This window comes from Nansenia antarctica (assembly GCF_963989245.1).
Source record: "Nansenia antarctica genome assembly, chromosome: 2".
Taxonomy (NCBI): Eukaryota; Metazoa; Chordata; class Actinopteri; order Argentiniformes; family Microstomatidae; genus Nansenia; species Nansenia antarctica.
In genome coordinates, this window is record NC_137675.1 from 82,050,718 (window position 1) to 82,073,313 (window position 22,596).

Genomic DNA, 22,596 nt, shown 5'->3' on the forward strand with positions numbered 1-22,596 from the left:
CCAGTAGTGGTTCCAGTTTCCAAATCTGTCTGCCCCAAATCCATAAACATTCACCTGAAAAGAAAAAAGGAGAGCTTCATATACAGTAGATCTCTATTTCTTTTCACCAACACCAACATGCTAGTACTGTGTCATGATGTCGTAGAGATATAAGCAATAGATGGCGCACTCCCCTAAATTAACTGTGATCGTGTAGTCAACTTAATCTGTGGTGTGAGTGTCAAATGTTGGTGATTCACTTCCAAAGGCTGGTGTGTTCTCTCAACTCAGCTCCAGTGTCTCAAGTAGCAGGGTCCTGAAAACCCTAACCCTAAGGTCTAGGACCCTAGAACGAGGGTGCTAGACTTGCGGTCCTAAACCTGCAGGTCCCAAAACTGCTGTTGGCTGGTGCTCAGGCTCGGGAGAGTGTCTCAGGCCAGTCATTTATCATACGCCTGAAGTCAATTTACAATCTGTAAATAAACCTATTGAATAAGAAGACCATGTGTTGATCCAATTGGCTGATGCCTTCCCAGCTCATAGGAAGTCCCACCCTAGTTGACTACTAGGCACCCTTCATGTGGTAGTAAATTGGAAAGATAGCCAGTACCGTCTCAAGTAGGCCTAATATTTCTCTATGGATGATGCATATCATTAGTCAGTCACAATTAGACATTGCTCTATTCCCAGCAGGGGAGGCTGGTTCATTAGGGGCAATTGGACAATGCCCCACCAAAGGGAGAAGAGAGAGATTTTTTTTCTATGACTTCTAGATAGTGTTGCTTCTGAATATCATAGTCCAATCAGCTAGTGTTCTGTGGAGTATATCATAGTCCAATCAGCTAGTGTTCTGTGGAGTATGTTCCAATCAGCTTCAAGTCCCGCCCCTTTCGGGGCAACTTTCAGTCTACTCGAAATTGCACTAGGCTGTTCTCGTAGACTTGCATGTAAAATCTATTTTGGTAACTTCAGGCCATTCGGTCAATTGTCTATGGGGTTTTGGGACATGCACAAAGAATCGTACGTGCTTACGTCATGTCCGGCGTAGCTTCGTTCACCTGCTTTACCATCGCTATGGCGGCTAGTAATGTGATGTAATGGGAAAATCGTATAACCGAGGATTTAGGAGGATTTCTTTCTGTAAACAAATTGAACAAATGGATTAGAAGGAGGCATCTTTTGTTCCCAACTTGAGGATATTACAACTGGACCTATTACCGAAGTCAAACTTCGTTTGTCAAACTCCGCACCGGCTGTGTTTAGCCTGCTACTGTTGGTGTTTTGCGAAGCCAGAATACACAAACTCGACCTGAAGGTAAGAGAGTCAGCTAAGATAAAAGCTACTTCAAACATTTAGTAATATCGTCAGCATGGTACGTTTTCTATTGTCGTCTTTTAGCTTGTTTGTTTATGTATTCAGCACACGCACACACACACACACACACACACACACACACACACGCGCGCACACACACACACACACACACACACACACACACACACACACTCACACACTCACACACTCACTAGAGGGGATGAAGAGGTCTGTACAGGGGGGTAGGGGGGATGAAGAGGTCTGTACAGGGGGGTAGAGGGGATAAAGAGGTCTGTACAGGGGGGTAGAGGGGATGAAGAGGTCTGTACAGGGGGGTAGGGGGGATGAAGAGGTCTGTACAGGGGGGTAGGGGGGATGAGGAGGTATGTAGAGGTGGGTAGGGGGGATGAAGAGGTCTGTACAGGGGGGTAGAGGGGATGAAGAGGTCTGTAGAGGTGGGTAGGGGGGATGAAGAGGTCTGTACAGGGGGGTAGAGGGGATGAAGAGGTCTGTACAGGGGGGTAGAGGGGATGAAGAGGTCTGTACAGGGGGGTAGAGGGGATGAAGAGGTCTGTACAGGGGGGTAGAGGGGATGAAGAGGTCTGTACAGGGGGGTAGAGGGGATGGAGAGGTCTGTACAGGGGGTAGAGGGGATGAAGAGGTCTGTACAGGGGGGTAGAGGGGATGGAGAGGTCTGTACAGGGGGGTAGGGGGGATGAGGAGGTATGTACAGGGGGGTAGAGGGGATGAAGAGGTCTGTACAGGGGGGTAGAGGGGATGGAGAGGTCTGTACAGGGGGGTAGGGGGGATGAGGAGGTATGTACAGGGGGGTAGAGGAGGGTAGAGGGGATGGAGAGGTCTGTACAGGGGGTAGAGGGGATGGAGAGGTCTGTAGAGGTGGGTAGAGGGGATGTAGAGGTGGGTAGAGGTGATGAAGAGGTCTGTAGAGGTGGGTAGAGGGGATGAAGAGGTCTGTACAGGGGGGTAGAGGGGATGAAGAGGTCTGTAGAGGTGGGTAGAGGGGATGAAGAGGTCTGTACAGGGGGGTAGAGGGGATGGCGAGGTCTGTACAGGGGGGTAGAGCTATTCTCATGCTAAAATCGACTGTAAATCCAGATTTTAAAGTTGATATTCTTCCCCGTGGAGCATGCCCCCATAACCTGTGCCCCACCCAAAATGTTTAGCACCAGCCGCCACTGATTCCCAGTGCAGGTTGTATACAAGTTACCTTAGTGAGCTGAGCTGTACATACAGTGGGGGAAATCATTATTGAACACATCAACATTTTGTCCAGTAAATGTATTTCCAATGAGCCTATTCAAGTGAAATTTGCACCAGACTTTGGTATTAACTCAAACAAAAAATCTAAACATTGAAGTCCATATGCTGCTGCCTCCAAGTCTTTGTGGAGCTCTTTCCTAGTGGTCCTTGGCTCTTTGGCTACTCTTCTAAGTATCCTTCTGACTCCCTGATCAGAAATCTTGCGAGGAGCTCCTGTGCGTGGCCGGTTGATGGTGGAGTGATGTTGCTTCCACTTACGGATAATGCCCCAATGGTGCTTACTGGAAGATTCACAAGTTGTGAAATACGTCTGTAGCCAATTCCATTTTCATGTTTTGCAACGATCTGGTTGTGAAGGTCTTGAGACGGCTCTTTGCTTTTACCCATCATTAGATGTTTGTTGTGTGGCACCGTGTTAACCCAAAAAAACTTTTATAGCCCATCAATATCAATATATTCTAACCCAGCTGACATTAAATAGCACAGATTGGAGGTAGAGTTGCCTCCTAATTAGGTATGGTTTTCAGCTGGTTCCTTGCCTTTCCTTGCTGTGGTGTACTGCTTTTTCTTAGTGTGTTCAATACTTTTTTCCTGTTTCATTCCACTTCATTCCACATAACTTTATTTACATATGGACTTTGATGTTTAGATTTTTTTGTCTGGATTGTTTGAGTTAATTCCAAAGAAGTCTGGTGCAAATTTCACTTGAAAAGGCTCATTGGAAATACATTTACTGGACAAAATGTTGATGTGTTCAATACTTATTTCCCCTATATATATTGGCAGAACATTGTTACTGTTATAGAAAGGAAGGCTTACCTCATCACATATGTGTATGGCATATATCAGAGCCATTATTCCCGTGGATGGATATCGACCATGTTTATCAAGCCAAATCTCATAAACATATGTCATGAAAGTAGGATGCAGGACCATTACCTGCATGAATTATGAATTACATAGCTCTCTTAATCAGTGTAGTTATGTCACATAAGCTACATCTCTGGGAAAAATTAAGAGACCACTTCAATTATTTCTTAAATCAGCATCTCTACATAAATGGTAGCCATTCCATTCCAGTGTCTTTTGAATTCTAACACAGGCACACCTCAATCTACTGAGTGAGGTACTGATTAGGTGATCACCTGAACCGAATCTTATTTAGCAAGGAAAAGTATAAAATCACTATCCTCTTGCAATAGGCTGGAGGGAAAAAACAGTGCTAGTAGTACCTCAAAAGTACTGGGTATACATTTTTATACTATTGACCTTGCCAAAAGAGTTGAAAAGAAAGGTTTTGAGTGAAGGGTTCAATTCTTTTTAAATTTAATTTAAATATTTGTTTATTGGTGATTTTCCATAACATAAAGTAGTGGGTCATACAAATACATGAGCAGCCAGAGAGGTAATCAAATGATACAACATCCATATATACCCACAGACGCATACAACAACAACAACAACAACAACAACAACAACAACAAAAAGGACGTAAAAAATAAATGAAATAAAATAAAATAAAGTAAAAGAGAAAAAGAGAAACCACACATAACAAACACACATAGCTTGGAGGTCCAGATATTCAAATAAATTGTCTGTATACCCTAAAACAAATAAGCAGTAGCCTAATGTATAGTGGTCAAGAGTCAGAAATATATGGGGTCCGTATGGTTCCACTAGTTAATCACACACATTCAACCTAACCCAGCTGTCCCAATTGAGTAATTTTGGGTAGGTCTACCAGATGGCCTACTCCTTATGGAGCATCTGGCAGGTGTAGGGCCCTAATATAGTTAAGGAAAGAACCCCATGTTTTATAAAATCTAAGTGTTGATCCCCCCCCTGACACATCTTATTTTCTCCATTTTAATAAAGTATAAAATGTCCCTAAGCCACACACAGTGAGATGGAGGATTGGTGGATTTCCACTGCAGTAAAATCAAACGTCTGGCCAGAAGCGTTGTAAAGGCGACCAGGCCAGCTTTATATGATGGTAGTGAGAGATTGGCAGGGAGCACACCAAAACAAGCTGTTAGGGCCGTGGGCCAGATCGGAGTTTCAATACATTTTGAAATGGTTTGGAAAATGTCAGACCAAAAATTATGTAGGGAGGGGCAGGACCAAAACATGTGACCGTGTGTGGCAGGGGCCTGATGGCATCTGTCACAGGTGGGCTCGACATCATCATAAATCTTAGCTGGTCTAACCTTAGTAAAATGTGTGCGATGGACAACTTTGCACTGAATCAGCCCATGCCTAGCGCAGATTGATGAAGAGTGGACCCTACGTAGAATTTTCTCCCACAGGTCTTCTGTAATTTCTCCACCTAGGTCCTCCTCCCATCTCCTTTTAATATCTTGCAATGAGGAAGGGCGCAATGTAAAAATAAAGTTGTAAATAACAGATATAATGCCCTTTGTATTAGGTACAGGTTTCAAAAAGGGGTCAATAGGGGTGGCAACTGGGAGATTGGGAAATTGGGGATTGATATTATGGATAAAGCTACGTATTTGCAAGTATCTAAAGAAATGTAGTCTCTGGAGTGAATATTTCTCAAACAGTTGTTCAAATGATGCAAATGTGTTTTCTATATATAAATCCCTGAATGTTGTAATACCAAGAGTGGACCAGGATAGAAAACCTCTATCTATCAAGGAGGGGGGAAAGACAGGATTAGCCGCAATTGGGGCTAATAAAGAAAATGATTTTAAACCAAAATGTCTCCTAAACTGATTCCAGATCCTGAGTGTTGATTTAACAATAGTATTTTTTGCGTATAGAGTAGAGGAGAAGTTTAAAGGTGCATGTGCAAGAGCTGTCAGTGACGCAGGGCTAGAAGAGGAGGTTTCCAGCTTCAGCCACCCAGGTAATAAAGGGGAGTTCTCAAATGAAGGGTTCAATTCTGTCTGGCGGAGGGATACAGTGAGCGTCAGGTTGCTTCCATCCTTCCAGAACAAGGTCAAGCAGCAGACAAAAATCGGATAATTTTGCAGTAGTCTCTTAATTTTTTCCAGAGCTGTATATATATATCCTGAAAGGTGGTTATGTGGTTATGTGCACAGCATCAACCCGAGTAGAGAAACGCTACATATGTTACGACAGTAGCTCATGTTTCTTATTGACTCACCAGGTCTTTGTTGGCTTTGATCCTTTCTTTAACTCGTACATATGTGCTGATGAATAAATAAATAAAAAACACACCAGTTGATCATTTGTGTGATTATGGCTTTTGGTGTCAAAAAACGTGACGAAGAACGGTGATGTTCTAAAAGAGCACTCAAAACACGACATAAAACATGTTATTAACAGGCTGTTAGTAGATACACTACTTCCAAACTAGTCAAAAGAAAACCTGGAAGAACACTCACCGCTTGACTGTTTCACCAGTGGTTATGGCACCGAGGAGCCACTTGAGGTCCAGAGTCTTGAAAGGGAACAAAACCAGATGAGTGGTGTTGTCCAGGTCCACAGCACTCTCTGGGTACATGATGTGGTGAGTGGTTCTGGTCCCCACATGCCCTTCATAGCCTTTGGTAGGTGCCTTGTTAATTCTGTGTGACACGTGGAATAGAGAGATGTTTACTCTTCATAAGCAAATGTCTTTGTGTACTCAATAAACCTCTCTGAAAACAGACTGATGCACAACACGCATCAGTACCTTATGATGACATCATTAAGGTCAATGAGGGCTCCGTAGTGGGACCGCTTGAGATTCCAAGAGTTCCCCACCACAGCACAGGTCCTACAGCGGTCAGGTCCTGCATCCATGTACAGGTCCTTGTCAGGGATGACCTGAAATAGCTCCTCCGCCACTTTGCCGAAGCTTCCTCTATCACCCTGCAATGCCTGATGATGACAAACCCTCATGAGCAGAAGTAAGTAAAGTTAAAAAGTTAAGTGCAGTGACAGTGTTGACAGTTGGATTGTGTGTAGGGAACAAGTATAAAACAGAGGTATAAATATAGTTTTTGTTTGGTATTTTTGAACTTTTTGTTAACATGCGTAAGTAAAATGTTGTTTATAAATGTTTCTATGTCTTGATTATGCACTCATAAGGGGAAAACCACTAATGTAAAAAGGGTAGGCGCATTAATATAGTTTTTTTGTTTGGTACTTTTGAGTTTTCTGTTAAGATGCGTAAGTGAAATTTTGTTTATAAAAGTTTCAATGTTTTGATTATGCACTCATGGGGAAAAACCATACATGTAACAAGGGTAGGCGCAATAAGCCATGGCTTCAGCCCACACCTTTTTGGTCCTGGTGTTACGCATTGTGACTGTGTACATTTTTTATATCTGTATTATGAATTGTATAAGGGACCAAAATAAACATTCTCAATCACAATCACAAAAACTAATCTTCAATAAAACACAAAGTATTTACCTTCCACCACCTGATGGTACCCTCAGGAAGTTCCTTGTTTGCTCTTGTGAGAAATGGATTAACCTTTGGGTTGTGTTCATGTTTGCCCCCCCATCCTTGGTGTTCCCGGTCTAATTAGACCGGTCTGATTAACTGCTTCATATCTCCAAAACTACATGGTCAAATTTGCTCAATTTGGTACCTGGTGAAAGCTGAGACCTGTGAGATGTTAAAAAATGAACTTAGATATGACCAAATTACTGTAATGTGACTAAATACACAGTAGACATTTTATATTTCATTTCCGTTTTTGAGAATTTCAAATAAGAAGGCCCTGAAACTCTATATATCTCTGCCAAACAACACATTGGATCAGTTCTTCAACATCTCAACATATACTGTGCAAAATTTGATGAGAGTATCTCTCTCCCTCTGGTTGACACCAGCGCAGGGGGAAGTTCAGGCTTGTTCTTCCTCACTGTCCCCACCATGGTGAGCTTGCGTTTCAACAGCTCCTGACCAAGCGCATATGAGGTGAAAAAGTTATCACATGTGATATTATGCCCCTTGAGACCGGCTGTCATGTCCAGCACAACACGCATGCTCTGTTTTTTTTCTGGCCTTCCATCAACAGGTTTTCCCGTGTAGACCTGCATATTCCAGGCATAGCTGCTCCTGGCATCACATGCTGCCCAGATCTTGATTCCATACTTGCCTGGTTTGCTTGGGATGTACTGCTTGAAGGGACAGCAACCTCTGAAACGGACCAGGCGCTCGTCAACTGTCACCTCAGGGCCTGGATTGTACATCAGTGGTAGGCGCTCCACCCACCTGTCCCAAACGTTCCTGATGGCAGCCAGTTTGTCATTTCGCCAGCGGGCAGGTCTTGTATCTCTGTTATCAAATCGGATAACTCTCGACAGGACATGAAACTGCTGTATTGACATAGTGGACCGGAATATAGGCCTCCCGCACTCCGCATCCCACAGACTCTTTGTAGCCTCATTGTTTGACCGATATACTCCTGCTAGAATCAACAGACCTATGTAGGCTTGAAGGTCTACCTGGTCCAGTGCTCTCCATGTGTCCCCAAACACACGCCTCCCCTCCAGGTTTGTCATGTCCAGTACAATTTCCTCAATGGACTCTGGTAAAAACAGTTGGAAGCTGGACTTGATGTCATCCAGACGAGATGTAGCATACCGCGTTGGTCCTGGTGTCATCCTTATGATGTTTTCCACTCTCGCTCTGCTTGCTCTATCCTGGGAGGATGAATACCAGAGCAAGTTGCCACCCTTGGACTGGAATGTCACCTCAGGTGCCTGTTCTTCAGGTGCCTCTTCCTCAGGGGCCTCTTCCTCAGGGGCCTCTTCCTCAGGGGCCTCTTCCTCGCCGTCTGTCTCATAACATTCTGGATCGAAGTCAGGATCGGTGTTGTCTTCCAATTCTGAGACATCCTCCTCTATCTCTGGTTCAACTTCAATCTCCTCTTCATCTGGTTCAAAAATTCGGTCGAGAGCCTCTCTGACAGATAATCGCTTAGACAGCCGCTTACTCATTGTGTTCACAGAGTGAATTCAGAGCAAAGCACAAATAAAGCTTTATATAGGGGGTCTGTGAGAGTTTAGTCTGGAAGGTGTGGTTCACGTGGGGGGATGGGCATATAAGCACCGGAAAGAGAAGGGTTCCCATAACAAACACATGTTTCATTTGATACATTTCATAAGCACGGGAAAGAGAAGGGTTCCCATAACAAACACCTGTTTCGTTTGATACATTTCAGTGTTTGTTATGGGAACCCTTCTCTTTCCCGTGCTTATGTGTCCATCAGAACCATACCTTCCAGAGTTATGGGAACCCTTCTCTTTCACCCCAGGTGAACCACACCTTCCAGACTAAACAATGTTTAGTCTGGAAGGTCTGGTTCGGATGGGCAAATAAGCACGAGAAAGAGAAGGGTTCCCATAACAAACACCTAATTGTTTAGTTTGAAATGTGTCAAACTTTATATATGAGGTATTTGAACAGGTCTGATACATCCTGGAATGTTGTAGCTTGTTACAACTTGTGTTATCCATTAATTTCCTATGGCGGTCATTTTTGACCGGGAACACCACCGATGTTACAAAGTTGACTAAAACCACAAAATTCAATGCCAGTGGTTAGTCAGCAATTGTATATGTTCAAATGCCTAGTGTGGAGGATATCATAAGGCCTTGAGGCAATCAAATGTAAAACACAATATTTATGATTGATGAAAGTTGCTCTCGGTCAGATTTGACCGGGAACAAGAACAGTTCAGTAGTGGTGCCGAATATTTGATTGGATCATTTTATCTTAGAAGTTATATCAAGGACGTCTCGTTGAGATTAAACGAACTCGCTTGTAAGTGACGACTCAATTAAATCAATTCTGGAGAAGTTGATCGCCTTACACTATCGAGACTGACAGACCGAGAAGCAACGTTTTCATGCAATGAATTTAATACACCAAGACAAGGTCATGCGCGCAACGCGAGACAGAGACGCATTTTCAGGCTTAATATATTCAAATGAGTCAAGACTAGGCTATGGTCGAATTAGAAACACAAAAAGGTTAACCAGAATGGCATTTTGTGTTTAGTTTAACACTGTATTGGGGAACTGAAATTAATTCCAACAACTTAGAAAATAATCTGTTTTTATGAGTATAGGCGGTTCATTGTATTTCCTGGATAATTAACGACATACATGCATATGTGCTTGCAGAGACAGCCGTCTTGCCAGTGGAGAGCGGAGTTAACTAAAACCTGTTCGTTCCTGACAGATGGATCGACGCAGCAGGCTGGTGGTCCTTCTCCTGTGTCTTCTCTCACTACTGGATGATGTACTACTGGATGTATTACCCAAGTCAGGTGTTCCCCCAAAGGAAGACAGAGGAGGACACATCAGTTACTCATCGTCCCAGGTGGATGATGTCAATATGAGTGTGTTTACATAATCCTTAAGGGATCATGTCAATATGAGTGTGTTTACATAAGTGAAGTGAAGTGAAGTGAAGTGAAACTTTATTTATATAGCGCCTTTCGTAGATGCAACTCAAAGCGCCTTAAAGGATCCTTAAGGGATTTGATTGATTGATTGATTGAGAATGTTTATTTTGGTCCCCTATACAATTCACAATACAGATATTTTAAAAATGTACACAGTCACAATTCATAACACCAGGACCAAAAAGGTGTAGGCTGAAGCCGTGTCAATATGAGTGTGTTTACATAATCCTTAAAACCTCTTCTTATCCACCGCCCCACCGGTTACCCGAGAATCGGGTCTATGTTTAATATAACAGATATAAAGAGCTTACCTTTATCAATAATGTTCATCAATGTCGCAAACGATTCATTAGATTCCATTCTAAACGTCCAAAGCGATCTTTTCGTCGACCGGTAAAAACAGTGCGAGTGAGAAGCCCTTGTATACAGCCACGTCACATAGGAAAACCAAGCATGTCAGTACATCTCATTTTGGTTCTAGGTAGAACTGCATATAGAGGAGTTCTTGAGCAAAACGTAGTACTACTTTACTAGCTACTGAATACTGTGAAGGTAAATCTATGTCATGCTGTTTAGCTCATACCTGTGTATTTCCAGCGCCATGCCATCCACCAGCTCCACACCACCGTCCCCGTGCTCCTGTCCAGCAGGGTCGTTCACACTGAGAGATCACCTTCCCAAAGGCCAGTATGAGGACCTCGTCCAACGGAGAGCAGAGGAGTACAGGAAACACCTCCTCAGGTGGGAGAGATGGCATTTATAGTGTCACAGAACATTCCTGCCTCTAATGTTAGGCTTGTTATGAGGGCAGGATGGCATTTATTATTGTGTGTGTGCATGTACGTGTGCGTGTGGGTGTTTACACGTGTGTGTTTACGTGAGTGTGTGTGTGTACAAATATTTGAATTCAAATCGACCAAATATACCATCTCTTGTAGGACCAAGTCCAGTCTGAACAGGCTGCTCTTCGCTCCGTCTAACTCCCCTTTACAGTACTCCATCCAGGGATTCACTGTGGTCCCTCTCCAGAAGAGCCTCATACCAGGTCACACACACACACACACACACACACACACACACACACACACACACACACACACACACCACTAGTCATTGTTACTTCCTAAACTAGTTATCAATGGCATTTGTGGAAATGAACAAACTTGTTATTCAGGTAACTTTATTTTCAACATCATTTCAGGTTTAGCTCTGCATGCAACAAAAACAACAACAACAAATTACCAGGTTGGTTGGAAACTCAAGGGCCTTCAAGGGTCTTCGTCGCTACCAGGTGTAAAAACAAAACGTTAGTTGGTGATGGTTTTCAAACCTGGTTTCAGTAAAGGTTTTTCAACATGGATATTGAAAATACACTGAATGAATGAATGATCAATACAATCAATGCCTTTACTGAAATTATGCCTATGTGCAGCAAAAATCACTATCAATGTCCCATAAGGATGGCTGCAGTACTCTTCAAACCTGTTTATTCATGTTAAGATCTGCAACTCATTCATTATGATTGACCCTTATAGTACAGTGCTTCACTTTTACTGTCTATGGTGGGTCTCATCCAGGAAGTATAAGATATCTATGGTGGGTCTCACCCAGGGAATATAAGCCTATGGTGTGAGCCCTGTTCTGTACCTGCAGGTGAGTGTTCGTGTGTCCAGCGGTGTCCTGGCTGTAGAGTACCCTGAGCCTGGCCAGGTGGAGGGTCAGGGTCAGGGTCGGATCACTCTCCAATCCCCCAGCCTCGCTGACCTCAACAACCTCCTGGAACGACTCACCTACACCAGCACTGTGTACCGCGTACACACTGGAGACCTGGGTTAGACCTGGTTTAGTCCTGGTATAGCCCTAGGTTAGACCTGAGTTAGATCTGAGTTAGACCTTGGTTAGATTAGATTAGATTAGATTCAACTTTATTGTCAGAACAGAGTACAAGTACAATACAACGAAATGCAGTTTAACATCCAATCAGAAGTGCAAATTGTGATATAAGGGCATGATATAAATAGAACAAGAGGTAGTGATAGGTAACGATGTAATATACAGTACGTGCAGAGGTAGTATTGTAAGCATCAGTATAGTCTCATCCCCCAATCTCGTGTGATCAAACGTGATCTAACATTGTACCCTGACTGATCTGTTACGAGGCAGCCATGTGCAACAGGGCAAATAAAGTGCAGAAGAATGAAAATAATAATAATAATAACAATAATAATAATAATAGCTGGAACCATAGATGGTGACAAACTGTGACAAATTGGACACTTATACAGCATGGACTTATTATGATTTATGTGGACTCATGATATTGATATGAGATGATAAATGTATATTGAAATATTGATGAATATGATGTGATGTAATGCAATGACATGTGATTTAGCGTATTTGGTATATCTCATAGATTTGTTTCACATTAGTTATTCTGGCTCCATTTAATATTTTGTTGTAATTGTTTTTGCTATGGCGTCAACAATTAGGGGCCGGTATGTTGGAGCCATATTAGGGCCTTTTGAGTTCAGTTAAGAAAATCTACTAATAAGATATTTTGTGTTTATTGTGTGTTGAAAATTATGAAATATCTTTATGAAATGTTTTGTTTACCTTTTTGACGTTGGATGTATGTACCTTTAAGGATTGATCACCTACCTGATATTGAGCTAATTACGGTGAGGAGGCACCTGGTAGATGGCTTTATATAGGAGATCATTATGTGTGTTCACCAGGGAATGGTGGATCTGATTAAGTTTTGAATCGCACAGCGGGTGGCAGTGTATCGTACAGAGCTCAAGAGATATAAAGTATGATAACGATCCATATAGCCCATCTACTAGTTTTATCCTCAATTAGATGTTTAAATGCATGGATGAAAGATTGATAGAATAGAGGATCCCCATCAAACACTGGCACCTCTCTCTTGGGTAGTAGGGATAAGTGCTGCTGCATGATGATGAGATCGGCAATTTGACTTTGTACCATATTACTGGGGTTTTCATGAGACGCTTGTCTGTTTCTTGAGGGATGTTGCTGTGGTGGACTAGATGCACCTGCCTCATCCTGAGGGCTACTCTGGAAGTGCCTCTGGAGTGGGGTCTTAGGTACAGCAGCCATCTGCATGAATTCTATGGGAGAGTCAACAGTAGGTTCCAGGTTTTATAGGCTTACTGGCCGACAGGCTTCCTCATAGTAGGTGTTCATATCATCCCCTGGTGGCTGCTTAGCCTCATCACTGCTTAGGAGGACCTTAATTTTAGCATCCGCTGCGGCTATTTCTGCCTCCATTTCCAATTTCTCCATTTTAGATTTGATAATGGTCTCCTCCAGCAGTAAGGCATGCTTGTCCTTTAAAGCAACACGTCGAGCCTCCAGAGCTGCCTTTTCAGCAGATCCTATTTTGCTGCATAAGATGCTCTAGATGCGGTAGAAGAGGTTCTAGATCCTTTTGACACATTGGAGATGCTGTCCTGTGGTGTCACTCCTGATTGCGTCCTTTCCTTTTGCCATGCATCGACCTCCTTGATGAAGTAGCTAAAATTCATCATCCTGGGCTGATACCACTCCACATAGTGGATAGTGTACATAGCCTTTTTTTATGTAAACCAGCTCTTTTCCCTTCTTTTTTTTTTTTTTTTTTTTTCCTAGCACCAGGGGAGCCCCCCCTCCCAAATTTCGTTGTTTGGTACCTGTACTATATCAATGACAATAAAGACCATTCATTCATTCATTCATTCATTCATTCACATGGTCATACTCTTTCTCTCCCTCTGAGAGGAGTTCTTGCAAAGAATGATGTACCTGGTTGAATTCACCAAGAGCTTGATTGAACATGTCCATACAATTATTTATATCAGAAATATTTCCACCTTCCACCAGCAAAGCTTTAGTCTCATTGAGCTTCCTTGTACATACTCCCAGTTTACCTTTGCGAGTTGCAATACGTTTTTTATAAAGCTCTTCAGCCTCAGCGGCTGTCCCAGGTTGATTGGACATGTTGAATTATGTACAAGTTGTATTTAACTGGTTAATTTCCTTTAGGATAGGTAAGAAGCTCCACTATATTGCGTTGCACTATGTACACACACAAAGACGGTAGATGCGCGTGGCAGCGCTTCTGTTAATAATGAATTTTGCATAGCAACGCTAGCCCATAGCAACGCTTCCTGGTAGACGCTTCCCATCGAATTCTCAAAGCAATCCTGTCGTAAAGAAACTAATTTAACGTTTCAGCGAGTGGGAGATAATAATAATATTCTTCAGGACAATATGAACCAAGGATACTCAGCTAGAGCTGAAATGGCCCCAGAAGTAACGGCCGCGGCGACGTTAATCGCCAGGCTTCTGAGAACCAGAGGCTTCCTCAGCGAACACCAACTCCAGGTGTTCAGAGATTGTTTGCAACAGTCACTCACAGAGCGCTACCAGGACCACTGGTTCCCCGACCGACCACAGAAGGGCTCCGGCTTCCGTTGCATCCGGATTAATCATGAAATGGACCCTCTCATCGGCAGAGCCGCTTGTCGTATCGGACTTACCAGCGAAGAGCTCTTCTGGCTGTTGCCCCCGGAGCTGACGCTGTGGGTAGACCCCTACGAGGTGTCCTACCGCATCGGGGAGGACGGTTCCATCTGCGTGTTGTACGAGGCCGAGGCCCCGGCGCCCCCCAGCTCCCCCCAGCTCCACCGTGTCGCCCACAACCTCCCCCTTCGAGCCTTCACTGAACTGCAAGAATGGTTTTCTGATCGGTGGTCGCACCAGCCCCCCGAAGAACTACCTGATGACCATCCATGGAGACGAAGCTGACTCGACTCGGATGGGGCACTGCAGCGACTCGCCATGCCTGGTTCTGTGAAGTCCGTCGACCACCACAGTGATTCTCCTTTTTTTTTTTTTTTTTCTTCCTCAGCAATTCCCCTCTTTTCTATTAAATTAACTTCCCATTACTTATTTAAGTGAGTTCAAAAAAGCACTGGTATTTGTTATAGACCATTGTTTCTGTTGGGTTAACATTTTTGAACATTGTTTGACTGTTTGTTTTGACTATCATAGTCGGAATTATAAAATAAAACAATTTATTAAACTGAACCAAACTAAGGTTGACTTTCTTAAAGCAGTACGTTATATGGATCGTTATCATACTTTATATCTCTTGAGCTCTGTACGATACACTGCCACCCGCTGTGCGATTCAAAACTTAATCAGATCCACCATTCCCTGGTGAACACACATAATGATCTCCTATATAAAGCCATCTACCAGGTGCCTCCTCACAGTAATTAGCTCAATATCAGGTAGGTGATCAATCGTTAAAGGTACATACATCCAACGTCAAAAAGGTAAACAAAACATTTCATAAAGATATTTCATAATTTTCAACACACAATAAACACAAAATATCTTATTAGTAGATTCTCTTAACTGAACTCAAAAGGCCCTAATATGGCTCCAACATACCGGCCCCTAATTGTTGACGCCATAGCAAAAACAATTACAACAAAATATTAAATGGAGCCAAAATAACTAATATGAAACAAATCTATGAGATATACCAAATACGCTAAATCACATGTCATTGCATTACATCACATCATATTCATCAATATTTCAATATACATTTATCATCTCATATCAATATCATGAGTCCACATAAATCATAATAAGTCCATGCTGTATAAGTGTCCATGGTGGCATAACTATAATATACAGTCTCCAGGGATATTCCAAAGAGTAGATGAGGTGAGATGCTGCAAAGTCCATGTGTATGAACATGTGTGAAAGGGTAGGTGTGTGCAGGGGCATGAGTCTCAGGGGAATGTGTGTTTGAATGTGTGCATAGGGGGTCAGGGGGTTGGGAATCGGACATCATCAAACTGTTTTAAGCTCAATTCTCGGCTTCTAGTAGTAAACAGAGCTTATCAATGGGTCTTTGTAGAATGTTAGTCTTTGTCTGAACTAAAACACTCCGAACAAGACCCTTGGGCCCCGGCAGTGGTATGAGTGAAAGATATTCCTTAGTCCACCTCCGCCAGAACAGGTCCGCAAGGTATTGCACCTGTTTCCCTTGTTACTCTTCCCACACTGGAAACAGTGATATGGCTTGTGTCCTGTGTGTGTTCTCTGATGCTTCTTTAGGTAATCTGTCCTGTTGAAAGTCTTCCCACACTGGGAGCAGTGATATGGCTTCTCACCTGTGTGTATCATCTGATGGTTCTTTAGGTCTCCTGCCTGGGTGAAATTCTTCCCACACTGGGAGCAGTGATATGGCCTCTCTCCTCCGGCCCCTTCTTTCACAATTTTCTCCACAACTTCATATTCTCTTCCCTCTTCTTTCACCATCACATCTTTCTTCTCTTCGTATTCCTTTTCAGGGAAGTCTTGGTTGTATTGCCCAATTAGCAGATCCCTCAGATTATCCATGGAAATGCGATTAACTGTCACTGATATAGTTCCAGCATCCTCAGCAGCAGAGCAAGAGTTGAGTGGGCCGTTGACCACCCATCCTAACCCTGTCTTGACTGCGTATGGTCCATTCCCTTGACAGTTAATTATGTGCCTGGGTTCTATTGCCTTAGGAACATTCATTCCTATTAGAATTTCAATATCTGCGTCGATCCTTTGCAATTCGATTCCACTGAGATGAGGCCATCTTTTCAGGTCTGATTGGGTAAGTAGGTTTTCCTTTGAAACAGGAATCTTGATTTGGGTGTACACTTCAGGCAATTCAATATATCCACTGCCATCTAAATTGCCCACTTCTAGTCCTTTAAGCTCATAGCTCTTGACAGGTCTTTCTTGTCCCATAGTTCTCAGCATGAGTTCTGTCTTGCGTCCTTTGGCATTCAGTTGGTTCATGAGGTTCTCAGTGCAGAATGTGGCCGAGCTGCCTGGATCAAGAAAGGCGTAGTTTAAGACAGACTTGCTACCTTGAGCGGCTTTAACCTGAACCAGAACAATGGCTACGGCACATTTCTTACCGGCCCCTGTAACTTGATTTGCTGAAACCAGTGCACTGTTGACAGATGATTCCTTAGGTTCTGAGGGAATCAGGTGTTCTTGAGTAACCTCTTTAGAATTTCTGTCATCAATGTGTAGCAGTGTGGGATGCTTGCGTTTACATATTTGGCAGTCCAGTTTATTAGTGCAGTCTCTGTTCATGTGACCCTTCTTTAGGCATCCAAAGCAGTAACCATTCCTTTTTAAACATTCAAACCTTTTATCATGTGGTTCCTTCTTGAATTGCAAGCACTCTGATATAACATGGGAAAAGGTAGATCATTTTAGTAGTGGATGTGTAGTGGTGCCCAAATTGTTGCACCTGACTGTAATGTCATTTGTAACCAACGTGACAGCAGTGATCGTATTATACTTTGCTCTAAAATCTGATTGAAGAGGACTAAGAATTGGATAACTTGAAAGGTATGACTTAAGTTGAGTGTTCGCTAAGGTTTCTAAAATGTTTGCCAAATATGAAAACTTGGAGATTTATGTAGGGGAGTCACATGGGCAGTCTTCCAGGCCCTAGGAAAACTACCAGAGGCAAGACAGAGATGTATGGGTTAGTTGTTAGTGTCAAGAAGGAATCCAGTTTATCCTCCCCAATCAGACTGGCATTCATGGCGTGCCAGTCATGGACACGCCATCCAGGATGTCAACAGGTGAAACGGGTCGGAATACGGAAGAGGAAGTACAATCTACCATATTCATACATGAATTTGGAGCGTCAGAATAACCTCTCTGAAAAGGCCACAATGTTCATTAAAGGCTAAAAAAATGTTTTATCAGAAATTGGACATACAGTGTCATTTAATTTAATATGGGAAGGAAGTGAGGTACTAGATTTGCCATTAATGGAGTTTACTGCTTTCAACAGACCTGTATCCTCATTGTAACCTGTTACCACATTTACACCCTTTAAATCCACTGCAACGTGATGTGTTTGACATCTGTCCCTGTAGACATCACTACAGCGTCTAATCAGAGTGATAATATGTCCCTGTAGACATCACTACATCATCTAACCAGAGTGATAATCTGTCCCTGTAGACATCACTACAGCATCTAACCAGAGTGATAATCTGTCCCTGTAGACATCACTACAGCATCTAACCAGAGTGATAATCTGTCCCTGTAGACATCACTACAGCATCTAACCAGAGTGATAATCTGTCCCTGTAGACATCACTACAGCATCTAACCAGAGTGATAATCTGTCCCTGTAGACATCACTACAGCATCTAACCAGAGTGATAATCTGTCCCTGTAGACATCACTACAGCGTCTAACCAGAGTGATAATCTGTCCCTGTAGACATCACTACAGCGTCTAACCAGTGTGATAATCTGTCCCTGTAGACGTCACTACAGCGTCTAACCAGAGTGATAATCTGTCCCTGTAGACATCACTACAGCATCTAACCAGAGTGATAATCTGTCCCTGTAGACGTCACTACAGCATCTAACCAGAGTGATAATCTGTCCCTGTAGACATCACTACAGCATCTAACCAGTGTGATAATCTGTCCCTGTAGACATCACTACAGCATCTAACCAGAGTGATAATCTGTCCCTGTAGACATCACTACAGCGTCTAACCAGAGTGATAATCTGTCCCTGTAGACATCACTACAGCATCTAACCAGAGTGATAATCTGTCCCGGTAGACGTCAACTCCCAGGTGACCATCGTGACCAAGACGTTCCTGCGGTACAGCGAGCTCCAACGCCTCATCAGCAGCATCAGGACCTTCTACCCAGTCATGAAGATCATCATCGCTGACGACAGCCTGAAGCCTCAGAAAGTCAACAGATCCAATATAGAGCAGTACATCATGCCCCCGGCACAGGTACAAACCACAGTAATGTAGTTTGTTGTTTACAGTTTTTCTCTATCGCTTAAACACATTTTCTCAAAGCATTTTCTCTTAACTGTTAACACAAATCCAAAAACGTACACACAAAACCCTAAAGTCCACAAATCTATTGCAAAAGCAAACACTGCATTCAAAATAATGTCATGTCTTCTCAAAATAAAATGTTTGCATGTCATTTGATTTATTCCAAGCTGGAACATTTGGTGAACATGTGGTTACTGCACGTCAAATCAAACAATTCCATCAGCACTCAAAACACTGTCCTCATTGTCTAACGGTGCAGAACTATCACCCATCAGACCAGTTTTGTATGATCCATTTCCGTGTTTATGAAACGTGTCATATTTCATACATGCTGGAAACATCTGCAAAGTTTCCTTACAGGCCAGTATCTTTACCTGGATAGAATAGAAGCTGTTGAAATGATGACTCATAGTCAAATCCTGCAGCCTACCTCTATGACGGTTGAGGTCAATTCCACTTATTAATTTACTATTAAAAATAGGCAGAATCCACATTCATATTAACCCAAAATTCACTAGTAATATGATCTATGCTTACATGGTATTACATGGCATTGACACAGGACTAGGAACGTTTCAAAGTTGGCAATTTCAACCCTTGCTTTCGCACCCCCATTCGGCCAATATTAGGTAGTATTAGTCCCCTAATAATACAAATTAGTATTAGTATTAGCATTATAATAATAACTATTTATATTAACTGTTTCCTGGTTGGCTGTTGTCTTCAGGGCTGGTTTGCTGGCAGGACCCTGGGCATCTCCCAGGTAACCACAAAGTACCTGCTGTGGGTGGATGATGACTTCCTGTTTACAGCGCAGACCAAGATCGAGAGTCTGGTGGAGGTGATGGAGGCGATGCCTGAACTGGACGTGGTGAGAAGAACTGGTCTTTACTGGACTCTACTGGTCTTTACTGGTGTTACTGGTCTTTACTGGACTCTACTAGTCTTTACTGGACTCTACTGGTCTTTACTGGACTCTCCTGGTCTTTACAGGACTCTACTGGTCTCTACTGGACTCTACAGGTCTTTAACAGCCTTTACTGGTCTTTACTGGTTTCTACCGGTCTTTATCTGTCCTTATTGGTCTCTACTGGTCTTGATTGGTGTTACTGGTCTTCACTGGACTCTACTGGTCTTAATCGGTCTTTACTGGTCTTTACTAGTCTGTACTAACAAACATGAGACACAGTGTCAACAATGGTTTCTACTACAATGTTGTCAGTGTCAGTGTCAGTGTTGATTGACACCCAGCTCTACCTGTCAATCAACACTGACGACCCCGCCGATCTGAAGCGCCTGATGGACTGCCTCCGCGATGTGAAGGAGTGGATGGCCCAGAGCTTCCTACAGCTGAATGAGAGCAAGGGGGAAATCCTCCTCATCGGCAACACCACCGCCATCACTCAGCTCAGCACCAACATGGGAAGCCTGTCCACCCTTGTCAGACCACATGTCAAGAACCTCGGTGTCATCTTTGACTCCGAGCTTAACCTTGACCGACAAGTGAGCTCCGTCGTGAAGGCATGTCTATACCAACTACGCATCATAGCCAAGATCAAGTCCTTCCTCACCCCCAGTGACCTGAGGAGGGTCGTCCTCATGCTAATATCATCTAGGCTCGACTACTGCAACTCACTATATGCAGGACTTCCTGATAAGACCATCTACCGCCTGCAGCTAGTCCAAAATGCCGCTGCCAGGCTGGTGTCAGGCACCAAAATGAGGGACCACATCTCCCCTGTCCTCATCTCCCTTCACTGGCTCCCAGTGAAGAAGAGAGTGAAGTTCAAAATCTGCACCTGTGTTTTTAAAGCTCTCAACAGTCTCGCCCCACCATACATCAAGGACCTCCTGGACCAGTCTACCTCCTCAAGGCCCAGACCCAGGCTCAGGTCCGACGCCCAACTCAGCCTGAGGGTCCCACGTACCAACCTCAAGAGGAAGGGTGACCGTGCCTTTGCGGTGATAGCACCGACCCTGTGGAACGCGCTCCCTTCTGCCATCAAGTTTGCCCCCACTCTGGACTCCTTTACAGCCAAGTTAAAAACCCACCTCTTCCAAAATGACATTCCCTAAATCTACTCCCTATTTGTTGTGAATTGTATGAGTTTTACGTTTAAGTCGTCTGTGTCTGATTGCTTTCTGTGTTCCTTGTCTTTGTCTTTATCTGTTCCTTTACCCGGGCTGCGCCCCGGGCCGATGTAAAAGTTGGATGGGGGGCGCATTATAAATGAAATTAACATAACATAACATAACATACAATACCATGACAAAAATAAACCTGGATTCAAACCCAGTCTGTCTTGCAAGCATTGACCTTTTCACCAACTCAATCTGTTACCTCTCTCTGTGTGTGAGCAGGTGGGCGCGTCTGTGGCCGGCAACACCTTCCACTTCTCCCTGGTCTACGAGGAAGGCGGCGGGGAAGATGGCGGCTGTCTGAATAGGAAGTCAAAGATCAAATACCAAAGCCTTCCTGGTTTCCCACAATGTTCTTTCACCGACGGGGTGGTCAACTTCCTCCTGGGTCGCACAGACGCTATAAGGAGAGTTGGCTTCGACCCCCTGCTGAAGAGAGTGGCACACTCGGGTGAAATATTACTATATATTATTTTTATTTGTTTATCCTCATTATCTATTACATAAGCAACAGCTGGGCTGCTCTTCCTGGGGTCCACACAATCATCTAGTTTAGTTGCACTCTCTTCCCAACGGTTTATTTAAAGTCACCAAGGTTTTATGAAAGGTGCAATCTGGGAATCAAAGAGCAGTATCAATTAAACATTTTAATATATGGATATAGCAATCCCAGATTGTCCCTTTTAAATATATATATTTTTTGGTTGACCGTGAACAAGTTGTTGTTTTAACCCCATTACGAATGCTTCAGGTATTATTCAGTTGTTGGGAATTATCGCTACAGTATACTCATCCATCCTTCTTCTTTCTCCTCATCCCTCCCTCCCTCTGTTTCAGAGTTCTTCATGGACGGCCTGGGCAGCCTCCTGGTGGCCACCTGTAGTCATGTCAACATCGCACATCAGCCCAAGAAGGCAGGAAACAAGCTGTACTCTAACTTCCGTTACCTGAAGGATGATCGTGAATTCAAACTGGGCCATCACTTCTTCAAGAACCATCTGAAATGTATTCGTTATGGATAGATATAAGTCTAGTGTCCCAGGAAATATATTCATATGTCGTATGAGGAATTTCTCTGGTTATGTTTTTTTTACTCTCCAAACATGATATACTTCTGTCCACGTCAGCAGAATCAGAATCAGAATAGCTTTTATTACATCCAATGTACAGGTAAACAAGAGTAAAATGTTTTGGCTTAGGTCCTTCAATATTGGCATTGCAGCAGGATACACAATCACAATAATAGAATAAAGTAAATAAAGTAAGTAATAGGCCTAATAAACTAGAATAATTTAATAAAGTGATGGTAGTCGTACTACAGCGGAACCAGTCATACTGCAGTAGAATCAATAGGCCTAGTGCAAAATGCTGTAGGCTACAGGGTACATAGGTCTGGTCATTTGGGCTGCAAACTTTTATTTTTATTTTTTTATTTTTTTTACCTTTATTTTACCAGGCGAGACAATTAAGAACAAAATTCTTATTTACAATGCTTATTTACAATTAAGAACAACATTATTATTTTACAATGCCGGCCTGTTTACAATGCCGGCCTGCAAATTGGTAACAATCAAAATTGTATTTTATT

At 43.1% G+C, this 22,596-nt stretch overlaps 1 protein-coding gene across 1 annotated transcript; it reads left to right on the forward strand.

Annotated features, from left to right (window-relative positions):
• Nucleotides 1–10,569: 10,569 nt before the first annotated feature.
• Nucleotides 10,570–22,030, forward strand: LOC308150743 (beta-1,4 N-acetylgalactosaminyltransferase 1-like; the record flags this gene model as incomplete). Its single annotated transcript, XM_080523543.1, has 9 exons — nt 10,570–10,709; nt 10,907–11,013; nt 11,659–11,799; nt 14,284–14,710; nt 16,781–16,877; nt 18,651–18,818; nt 19,597–19,740; nt 21,231–21,459; nt 21,846–22,030. 9 exons carry the CDS (start codon nt 10,570–10,572, stop codon nt 22,028–22,030), a joined length of 1,638 nt encoding a protein of 545 aa, XP_080379669.1.
• Nucleotides 22,031–22,596: the final 566 nt, after the last annotated feature.